Below are 12,148 nucleotides of genomic sequence, written 5' to 3'. Positions count from 1 at the left end.
GTGTATATATACATATACACACGTGTGCATATATACATATACACATATATACATGCATATATACATATATACATATGTGTATGTGTATATATGTATGCATATGTATATGTGTATATGTATATATGTGTGTATGCACATATGTGTATGGATATACACACACATATACACATGCATACACACGCGTGTGCATATATACATATACACACATATATACATGCATATATACATATATACATATATGTATGTGTATATATGTATGTATATGTATATGTGCATATGTGTATATGTATATATGTGTGTATGCACATATGTGTATGTGTGTGTATATGTGTGCGTATGCTGCATGAGCATGTATGCGTGTATATATGTGTACATATGTGTATGTGTGCATATATGAGATATATGGCATTTATTGTATATATTAGGTACATGACATATATATGTGTATATAAAATCTCTCATGTAGACTGTAATATATATGATCTCTCATATAGACATTTATGCATGATATTGGATACATATGAATAAATTCTCTCATATAGACATATTTATGTGCATTTGTACATGTTATATGTGTGTACATATACTATACATAACATTGCAGATTCTGTGCAGAACATTTAGACACTTTTTTTTCCTTTAGTAATTTACTTTCTAAGATGATAGTGTGGATCTCTGCTTTCATTGGGGAAAGGAAATGCTAGGTTGAAATGGGGATGTAAATTGGATAGCGTATCTGAAAATTTTCATTTTCGGTAAGTGTTTGGAGAGTCCGCAGCTGGTGTGTATTGGAGGCAGGATGTGAAGTCTGGCTATCCATATTCCAGCTCTCAATCTCTAGCCACCTTACCTCATGCCTCTCTTCTGAAACGATATCGTGAACATGTATATTATTTTCTTTGTGGTTTTCCCTCCCTAAAAAGGAAAAAAAACTTGTTTATATATAAGATTATGACTTTGGAGAGGTTTTATTGTTTTTCCTAACTCTCCTTTTTTTCATTCTCTATTTAAATAATATGCCCAGAGACCTAACAAGGATATGCAATCAAACCAGCAGTAGGAAAAACCAGACTAATCTGCAGATCTCCAGCAAACCCTGACAATGAGCCCTTTCATCTTGAGTCTAAGCCCTGGACACAGCTCAGAGCTCTTTGAAGTATCCACTTGGGAGGTTGGGGGGGAGGGGAAGGAGCAGGGTTAAAGTACAAACAAAAATACAAACCTCGAGCCACCCCTTTCTACTCCACATTGAACCCAACCATCTACTTTTGAGGTTTTTTTTTTCTGTGTAGAGCTTAAGTTAAATGAATATGTTATCTTTTATTTTTTTTCCTTTTTGAACTTCAAAACTAACTGCTGTTGTGCCTCATACTGACCAGCCAGTACCCTCTTAACTACAGTGCCTAGCACCATTGCTACTTCTGAAAATCATTTTAAAGAGGGTTAATAATAATATGCAAGAGGCAGCCTGGGGAGTAGTCACACCTACCCACAGTGGGGCAAGAAATTTGAAGACTGAGTTACAGAGAGGTTTCCCCTCTGTCTTGGTGAAGGGAGTTCCATACTGGGAGCTCCCAATGCTGATGAAATTAGAGATCTAATTTCACTTTTAATGATACTGTGGGAGGCAGTGTGCTGTAGTAGATAGAGGGAAAGAAAGAAAAGGAAAAAGCATTTATATAGAACCTATTATGTGCTATTACCTTATTTGATAATACAATCCTGCAAGGATTTTTTGTTGTTGTTGTTAAGTCATGTCCAACTCTTAGTGATCCCATTTGGGGTTTTCTTGTTTGCCATTTTCTCCTCCAGCTAATTTTACAAATGAGGAAAGGGAGGCAAACACTTAAGTGATTTGCCCAGGGTCACACAGCTAGCAAGTATCTGAGGCTGAATTTGAACTCAAGTGTTTCTGATTCCAGGCCCAGCACTGTAACTGCTGTGCCAGTATGACCCAAATCAGAGGTTCTAAGTTCAAATCCTGGCTGTGGTGCTTAACAATCTGTGTGACTTAATCTATAAGTGCCTCATTTTGTTTGTCTGTAAAAAGAAATCTGTCTGTGACTTCAGGTCCCTTCTAATTAGAATTATAGCTTAGCATGGTGCCACAGTGAGTGCTTAAGAAATGTGCATATTCTGAGGATTATAGAATCCGTTGATCCATAATTCCAGGTTCAGGAACTCTATCTGCTTTTCTCTGTTGCCTCTCTTTCTGGTTACATAATTGTAGGTATATAATGATTACTCCCCACATCTTCAAAAATTATATTGTTTTTTTCTCTATATTTTTCTAATTTTTCCACATCTGACTTCAGAACTAGATACAATATTCTCATAAACTGTCAAGAATTACGGGTAGTTATTGTGTTCAGTTATTCGTCATTTGTCATGTTGCCAGGGCTGCCTCTAGAAGCCATAAGGGCCCATGTCCTAAACCACCCATTTAATTGAGCAACCAGTCAGCAAGGATTTCAGTGCTTAGTTTTAGCTTCGGCATTAGTTTTGCGAATATAAAAGCAAGAGAGTCCCTGCGCTCAAGGTGCTTAATCTAGTGGATAATGCGTACCCATTTTCAGTAAAATATTAAATTAGGAGTAAAATTAGAAAATATGAAAACTCAACTATACCATATACATCTCAGTATTGAAAAAGCAGCAGGCGGCTGGGTGGTGCAGTGGATAGAATGTTGGGCCTGGCCGTAGGAAGATTCATCTTGCTGAGTTCAAATGTAGTCTCAGACTCTTTCTAGCTGTGTGCCCCAGGCAAGTCACTTAAACCTGTTTGCCTTAGTGTCCTCATCTGTAAAATAAGCTAGAGAAGGAAAGAGAAATAGGAAACCAATCTAGTATCTTTGCCAAGAAAATCCCAAACAGAGTCACAAAGTTCAGACTAGACTGAAAAATGAGTGAACAACAACAAATAAAGCTGTACCCCAGTAAATACACAGATCTATACTGATTAGAGATTGCACACAGGATTTTTACAAGCTAGATTTGAGAAAACGTATGACATATATCTATACCAATAAGGCATTTGCTTGTTGGTAATCAAAGAAGAATATTTGAAAGGAAAGTACTATCACTCCAAATATCACTTTTCAATTTATTTAGAGTAAGCAAGCTGTGGTAAAAGCAATATTTCTTGGCCTGCTAAGCTAGTAGTTGTATATTTTATGTTTTTACTTGAATATTTCTATCTTAAAACTTGAAGATCTAATATTTAAACCAATTTTCTTGTATAGTTGGAACTTTCATGTCTTTTTAAGTGCTAGCGTAATAACACCATTCGAAAAATTTCAGACGTCTCCATAACTCTGTTTGTTTAATTTTTAGGAATTTGCTGCTCTGACAAAAGAATTAAATGCGTGCCGGGAACAATTGCTAGAAAAAGAAGAAGAAATTTCCGAGCTTAAGGCTGAGAGGAACAACACAAGAGTAAGCCTGAAGTGCATGGAATGAGTTTATTTTGTATCTAAACTGGTGTCCTTCACACTCTGATGCTGTGCTAGGCAGAGATCCACATAGACAAGGGGAAGGGAAGGGAATAAACATTTAGATAGTGCCTATTATGTGCCAGTCACAGTGCCACAATATTATTTCATTTGATCCTCAAAGCAACCCTGTGAGGTAGCCTTTTCATTATTTCCATGACAGTTGAAGAAACTGAGGCAGAGGGTCCCACAGCTAGAAGGAGTGTCTGAGGCTACATTTGAATTCAGGTCTTCCTGACTCCAGCCACAGCATTCTATGCACTGTGCCAGTAGCGGCTTCATATGAGAATCAGCCAAACATATTACATACACATGGTTTCGAAATATAATAAGTGGCAAGGATACTGAATTGGTATCAGGAGACTTGAGCTCTGGGTTGCCTTCCACTGTTTACTAGTTAAGTGATATCTTTTTGAGTTGCATTAAATGCTTATCAAAATCCATCCAAGTCTAATATTCTATAGCTTTATGGAAAACAAAAAACAAACAAACAGAAAAAAACCAGATTGAAAGTAGAGTCCTCTTTAAGAAATTGGACATTTCATCAGTATCACATCATGTTATCACTGTTTAAGACACTTTTTGACCTCATGTGGTGGGGGGGGGAGTTGCATTTCCTATGTCTAGACCACAAGCATTTGTTAATTACCTGTTGTGTGGCAGGCATTGTGCTAAGCCATAGTGATACAAAGAAAGGCAAAAACAATCCCTGACCTCAAGGAGCTTCCAATTTACTCAAGTAGACTACACACAAACAAATATGTACAAGCAAGTTATATACAGGATAAATATAAACTATTCTAGTTTTTATGCTGTGAAATCAGTGTTACTGCCTGACTGTCAGAAAGTGGTTTATCTCGAGTGTGGGCATTCAATTCAAATACACAAGTGGAAAGAAATTTCCCTTTTGTATTTTGAGTGTTACACCTATTATACACAACATCCAAGAAAACAAATATTTTGAATGGACTATATCTTTTATGGTTGGTCTTAGAAAAGACATAAAATAGCATGAAAACATTTCTAAATAACCACTGGGCTTATGCTAGCAGTAAAAGTTTCCTCATATGCATAATATTTATGTGATCAGCATCCATTTATTTCCTTATGCTTTTATCTGAGAGGAATATGGCATAGCCTATAAGGAACAGGCCTTAGGGTCACTAGGACGAGTTCAGGTCTTGCCTCAGATATGCATATGTGTGTACTTGTATGTGTGTGCATGCAATGCATGTATATATTCATGTATACATATATATTCATGTATACACACATGTACCTGTACATGTACACATGCACATATATACACAAATACATGCACACATATACATGCATATACTTATACCTATATACAGGTGCATACATGAATATATACACACACATGTGTGTACACATATGTACATGCATACACACACGTGTGCACACATATACATCTATACACACTTCTATACATACATGTGTGTGTATACTGGTTGGGGGGCCCTGAGTGAGTTACCCTCTAAGTAATCTACAGAACTCTTTAAAATTATAAGTCGACAAGAAGCTGCTAACTTAAATTGGTAGTCAGTTACCCTGTCTGGGAGTTTCCTATATCAATGAAATTACAGTTATAATGCCTCTCCCTGTTCCCATCTCTGTGACCTTATCAAATATTTAAAAAATACTCTATATTCTGTGCATATCACTGGTTTTCTAAGCGTATTGCCTAGCACTGTAAATATGCTTTTAATCATTGTTCAACCTATCTGTTTATTCAGAAAATTATGAGCAAGCTGGCCATCCTGCAAGATATTATCCGGTGTCTTCCCTTATCCTTCCTTCCTCTCCCCCCCCATATTTTGGAAATCTTCCAGTCTGTCTGCCAGTCTTGATATCCACCTCTTCCATCAAAGTTTGAGTCTCTCTCCCCTCTGCTATTCCAATTCTGATGGCCATTTCCTAGGTCTTCTCTGACCTTTAAATAAAACAGAGCAGGCTAGAAGGATTACTTCTTTCTCATTGAATATCGTAATCTGTGACAATCTCTTGTTCCTGGTGTTGGGTATATGGCCCCAAAGTAGTCTTTTCCTTCCTTCCTTCCTTCCTTCCTTCCTTCCTTCCTTCCTTCCTTCCTTCTTCCTTCCTTCCTTCCTTCCTTCCTTCCTTCCTTCCTTCCTTCCTTCCTTCCTTCCTTCCTTCCTTCCTTCCTTCCTTCCTTCCTTCCTTCCTTCCTTCCTTCCTTCCTTCCTTCCTTCCTTCCTTCCTTCCTTTTTTCTTTCTTTCTTCCGTACTTCATTTATTCATTCATCTAGGATTTGTCCTAGGTACTGGAGTAAGAAAGATATAAATGGAAAAGTCCCTGATATCAGGGAATTTTCATTCTGTTGGGAAGAAAGAACATGTACAAAGATAATTGAATAGAATGTCTATGCAAAGTAAATGAACATAATTGTAGGAGGGCACACAGATGCTTGGTTTCATAAGAATGAGTTTTCTATAGGAATTTGTGCTTATTGGAATACTAACTAGCACTTGCATTGCACTTTCAAGCACTATAAAGCTGACAAAATAAGTTATATATATATATATGTATATATGTATATGTATATACACATACATATACACACACACACACACACACACACACACACACACACACACACACATATATATATATATATATATATATATACATATACATACATACATACATACATACATACATAGTGCCATTTGATCCTCACAATAGTCCTAGGAAGTAGGTACTATTATTATCCCCATTTTACAGATAATGGAATTTAGGTAGACAGAGGTGACTTGTCCGAGGTCATACAAGTGGGAAGTGTCTGAGGCAAGATTCAAACCCAGGAGTTTCAGACCCTAAGTCAAACACTATTTATTGTACCATTTAGCTGCCCAAGATAAGCTAGGAATTGTAGAAGGTAAAAATTCACATCTCTGCAAAGTCACAGGGATGGAAGATGGAATGTCACATGTGGAGAACCAGTTTGGCTTCAACTCGACATGTGTGGAGGACATTAACATGCATTAATCAGTCTAGAAATTTTGCAGCCACCAAATTGTATAGAGTTTTAAACCCGAACAGAGGAGTTTGTGTTTTATCTTATAAGCAAGAAGCAACCGTCAGGGGAGCTAGGGAGTACCATGATCAGACATGAGCATTGAAAATCAGGACAAAATTTGCTGTACTCTCATTTCCTGTGATCTTTCATGTAGCATAGAAAGTGTCTTAGCAGGCACACCTTGCATTTCTTTTGGTACCCACATGTAGACCATGCAGTCTGGGTGACTTGAATTTTTCATGAAAAATGAGATGTTCCTTTACTGTTGTTACTTATTTTGAATATCAAATCCCTGTTTGTCATTTTCACCCTTTTTTTTTAATTTCCAAAGCAGCTTTCTTTGAAGAGAAGAAAAACAAGACCAGGCAAGGGACTTGCTCTTTCTTCTCTCTTGACAATTATTGTCCTCCCATGTATACTGAAGGGTGATCAGATTGCTTTTTGGAACCTCTTCCCCACTGTAGCTTTAAAAAAAAAATGCAAACCAGTTTTGTTGTCCTCTGCTTTCTTTGGAATCAAAATTGAGGAAAATATAAACACTCATCCTTATTTAGGATGTGAGAAGAGGTCAATGAGTACAACTCAGCTTGAATTAACTGATTACCTTTCTTGAACCAATGGCTTAGGACCTAAATAGATTATTTTTAGCGGGCAAGGGAAATAAACATGTTCTTTTCGAAGATCAACAAGGATTATAAAACAAATCTTAATTAAGATAAATGGAACCAATACAGGGACTGATAATCTGCATTTTTTCTTCTTTATCTCCCTGGTTAAACCTTGGAGAGATTATTTTATTATATATTTTTAATTTTTTTTTTTTTTTGGTGTAGGCCTGAGGTTTTTATCTTACATTTTTGTCCCGGTGAGGATACTACATTTACCAAAGCAGATCAGTGATTAGTCTGAAACTTACAATTTTAGAGGGCTTCCTGGAACCTTTAGAAATTAAGACATTGGCCCAAGGTGGCCTAGCTAATATGCGTCAGGAGAGAGACTTTAACCTAGGCCTCCTGACTTTGAGCTCTGAGTCCAGCTATCTTCCTGTTATGCCATCTTGCCTTTAGATTTATGTATTTTTTACATATACTTTCCCCCTTAGAATTTATTTTGTCACAACAGCCTGATGTACTGATGTTAAGCTTATCGTTGTTCAGTTATTCTGTCATGTTGACTCTTCATGACCCTGCAGACCATAGCAGTCTGCCTATCCTACATTATCTTTCAAAATCTATCCAAGTTCATGTTTGTTGTTCCAGTGACACTGTCTATCCATCTCATCTTCTGCCATCCCTTTTTCCTTTTGCCTTCAATCTTTCCCAACATCAGGGTCTTTTCCAATAAGTCCTGTCTTCTCATTATGTGGTCATCATATTTAAACTTCAGCTTGAAAATTTGACCTTCCAATAAATAGTTCGAATTAATTTCTTTAAGTTTTGACCGATTTTATCCCCTTGCTATCCAGGGATGTCTCAAAAGTTTTCTCCAGTACCATAATTTGAAATCAATTCTGCGGTGTTCAGCTTTCCTTACCGCGCATCTCTCACAGCCATACATTGCTACTGGAAAACCCACAGCTTTGACTGTATGGAAATTTGTCAGCAGGGGATGTCTCTGCTTTTTAGTAAGCGTCTTTTAACTTCATGCCTGCAATTGTTGCCTGCAATGATCTTTGAACCCAAGAATATGAAATCTGACACTACTTCCATTTCTTACTCCATTTGCCACAAAATAATGGGACCAGTTGCCAAGATCTTAGCTTTTTTGATGGCGAGCTAACAGCCAACTTTTATACTCTTTTCACTCACCCTCATCAAAAGGCTTCTTAATTCTTCTTCACTTTCTGCCATCAGAATGGTATAATCTGCATATCTCAAATTGTTGACATTTCTCTCAACAACCTTAATTCTGGCTTTTGATGCATCCAGCCTGACATTTCACATGATGTGCTGTGCATATGTTAAATAAGGCGACAGTATACAGCCTTGTTGTACTCCCTTTCCAGTCTTAAACCAATCAGTTATTTCAATGTTCAGTTCTAACTGTTGCTTCTTGAACTGCACACAGGTTCCTCAGGAAACAAGTAAGATGATCTGGTATTCCCACCTCTTTGTGGACTTGCTGCATTTTGTTGTGATCCACACAGTCAAAGGCTTTAGTGTAGTCAATGAAGTACAAGTACATATTTTTCTGGAACTCCCTTACTTTCTCCATAGTCCAACAAATGTTGGCAATTTCATCTCTAGTTTCTCTGCCTCTTTGAAACCCAGCCTGTTCTTTTGGTAACTCACAGTTCACATATTGCAGAATCCTAGCCTGCAGAATCTTAAGCATAACCTTGCTGGTGTGAGAAATGAGCGCAGTTGTGTGGTAATTTGAACGTTTCTTGGCATTGCCCTTCTTTAGGATTGGGATAAAAACTGATTTTTTCCAATCCAGTGGCCCTTGTTGAGTTTTCCAAATTAGCCGCATATTGAGTTTAGTACTTTAACAGCATCATCTGTTAGGGTTTTAAATAACTCAGTTGGAATTCTATCACCTCCACTGGCCTTACTGTTTGCAGTGCTTCCTAAGGCCCACTTTACTTCATTCTCTAGGATGTCTGACTCTAGAGCAATAACCACACCATCATGGTTGTTGGCAATATTAAGAAATTTCTTACATATAGTTCTTTTATAAACTATTCAAGAAATAAAATACAATAAATAAAATAAATAATAATATAAAATAAAGTAGTATCAGATTTCAAGCAACTGTGCAATAAAACTGAGAATCCAATTCAACAAGCATTTATTAGGTGTCTCCCAATGTGTATTTTTAAACATGCTGAGTAATTATCACATATACATATGTGTATGTGTATATATATATATACATATATATACATACATATATATATATATATATATATATGTCTAATTCGTAGAATCATAGATCTTAAATTGGAAGTGATTTCAGCAAACACCTAGTCTAGTCCAACTCTGTTATTTTACAAATGAGGAAACTGAGGCCAAAGAGGTTAAGTGATATGTTCAAAATAACATCGTAAGTATAGTAAGTGGCAGCACTAGTATTCAAACTCAGGTCCATCTGGACTTTGCATCGAGGAAGATTTGAGTTTTGAATTGTGCCTCAGACACTAACTAATTTTATAACCCTGAAACAACTCTGAGCCTCACATTCCTCATCTTTCAAAGGAGGAGGTCTGACTTAATGACTTCAGAGCTTCTTCTCCTTTCTAAATCTATGATCTTATAAGACACTGTTAGAATGTACATCTCAAAGGTAATGCAGAAAGGCCAACTCCAGCTCTTTTCATTGCTGCCTGAAATATAACCTACATAGACAATGTCCATAGCAACCTGATATTGTCAAATGCATTAATATTTAGTATTTTTAAATATGATAAATAATATTGACATTTATAAACCTTTAACAAGTGTATGCCTTACTCCCTCTCCCAAACACATGGGATTCCACATATAAGTTGTAGAAGTAGAATGAACATTCTTATTTACATAAATGCGTTCTTTTGGTAATAAGGCCAGTGATATTCAGAAGATGGCCAATAGTTAAAAACTTTTTTTTGTCCTAACATAATTGTCCTCTCTTTTCTTTTTTACCTTATCTCAACTAAAAAAAAAATTGTCAATCCTTTCATTCCCACTACATATTCTATTGTCCAGATTACGTAGGGACCCTAAACTTGCCTGATATTTTCCTGTTCCTCCTCCTTTCCTCATGCTTTCCCCTTAAATCCTTCTTGTTAGTTAACAGGCATTTATTATGCAATGGATGGAAGGTTATTTTACAGGAAAACTGGATGGGGGGAGGCCTGAAAGAGACCTTCTAAAGAAAGTAGAATTTGAGGGGCAGCTAGGTGGCCCTGCATTCAGGAGGACCTGAGTTCAAATGCGGCCTCAGACACATAACACTTGCTAGCTGTATGACCCTGGGCAAGTAGCTTAACCCCATTGCCTAGCCAAAAAAAAAAAAAAATAGAATTTGGGCTAAGTCTTGTCTTGAAGGAGTACAGAGAAACTAAGAGGTGAGAGATGAGACACTAGAGAATTCTGTCCTTAGAGTATATCCAGTACAAAGGCCTGGAGACTAGCTAAGGTCTGCCATGTATAAAGACCATAGAGATCAGTGTGCTTGGATTTCAGCCTATGGAATGGGGAGTTATATAGGATAAGCCTGTAAAGGAAGGAAGGGACTTAGTTATAAAGAACATTAAATGCCAAACAGAAGAATATTTTATTTGAATCTATCAGTATTAGGGAGCCACTAAAGCTTATAGAGCAGGAAGGACATCTGAAAAGCTATGTAGAGAGTGGATTGGAATGGAGGGAGACCAATTAGAAGGCAATAGCAATATTTTAGGTGAGAGGTGTTGAGGATCTAAAATAAGATGGTGACTTTCGGAGTAAAGAAAGGGGTGTATGTATGGAAGATATTGTGAAGATAGGAACACAATTCTTCCTTCTCTTGATTACCTGTGGATTACCTCTAAAGGCCCACTTACATGCCATCTCCTGCAAGGAGGCTTCTATGTCTTTCTAGTCAATACATGCCTTCTTCCATTGACATCATATATTAATGAATAAAAAAGCGTTAATTAAGTATTTGTTGTTTAGTCATTTTCAGCTCTTCGTGGCTGTGGACCATAGCATGCCAATATTGTCTGTGGGGATTTCTTGGCAAAGATACTGGAATGGTTTGCCATTTCTTTCTCCAGTGGATTGAGGCAACTAGAGGTTAAGTGACTTCCCCAGGGTCACACAGCTAGTAAGTGTCTGAAGTCTGATTCAAGGTCACGTCTTCCTGTCTCCAGGCCTACCACTTTATCCAATGAGGCATTTAGCTGCCTCGAGTAATTAAGTACCTACTATGTGCCAAACAAGAAGCACTGTGGTGGCAGCTTTGAGGGCTAACTTCAAAGACTGGAAGAACTGAATTTAACTCCTATCTCTAACACGTAATGACTTAACATTTCAATAATTTAGGCAGCTCTCTAAGACTGTAAATTGCAGAGAAGTTATTGACCTGCAAGAATTCCTGGAAATGAAATGAAATCACAAAGCCAATGAAATCACCAGTCCATTCTTGTCTCTGTCCTTACATGGCAGGCTCTGTGCCAAGCATTCCTAATGCAGTAACAAAAGTGAGAGAGCCCAGGCCCTCACAGAATTTACGTTATAATAGGGGGAGATAACACTAATTCACCTATCATAGAATGTATGGTATGATTATCTTTTTAGGGCATGCCTCATCCCCCTTATTAGAATGGAAAAATTCCACAAGGACTCAGCCAATGTCTTATCTAAATTCTATTTCTCCTTAAGTGCTAGCACATTGCTCTGCACTCAGACTGAAAAATGATTATTAAGTAAATGAATGAATGATTGTCATTCTCTTAAAACAGGTAGCTGTAGTGGTTATGATTCTGGTGCTAATTTTGAAAGAATCCATAACCACAAAATATAATATTTAACCCAGCTCATCCTCACACTTCAATAATTAGTTGTGACTCAATTTTCTCATCTTCTTCAGCAGAGAAACATTACATGTAAGCTGGGGCATGAAAGAATGTCTA

At 37.1% G+C, this 12,148-nt stretch overlaps 1 protein-coding gene across 19 annotated transcripts in view; it reads left to right on the top strand.

The window, feature by feature from the left end:
• Positions 1–12,148, top strand: part of PPFIA2 (PPFI scaffold protein A2) — a 670,503-nt gene that overhangs the window by 417,502 nt on the left and 240,853 nt on the right. For all 19 annotated transcript variants that reach the window (XM_078146464.1, XM_078146473.1, XM_078146471.1 and 16 more), the window contains one exon: positions 3,333–3,434. In XM_078146464.1, coding sequence (XP_078002590.1) covers positions 3,333–3,434 — 102 coding nt within the window. The remainder of the gene's footprint in view (positions 1–3,332; positions 3,435–12,148) is intronic.

The sequence above is a fragment of the Phascolarctos cinereus genome, unplaced genomic scaffold, assembly GCF_003287225.1.
Source record: "Phascolarctos cinereus isolate Bilbo 61053 unplaced genomic scaffold, phaCin_HiC Scaffold_1;HRSCAF=81, whole genome shotgun sequence".
In the NCBI taxonomy this organism is placed as follows: domain Eukaryota; kingdom Metazoa; phylum Chordata; class Mammalia; order Diprotodontia; family Phascolarctidae; genus Phascolarctos; species Phascolarctos cinereus.
Note: the sequence above shows the minus strand (reverse complement) of the source record. Positions and strands in the feature narration are given on the sequence as shown.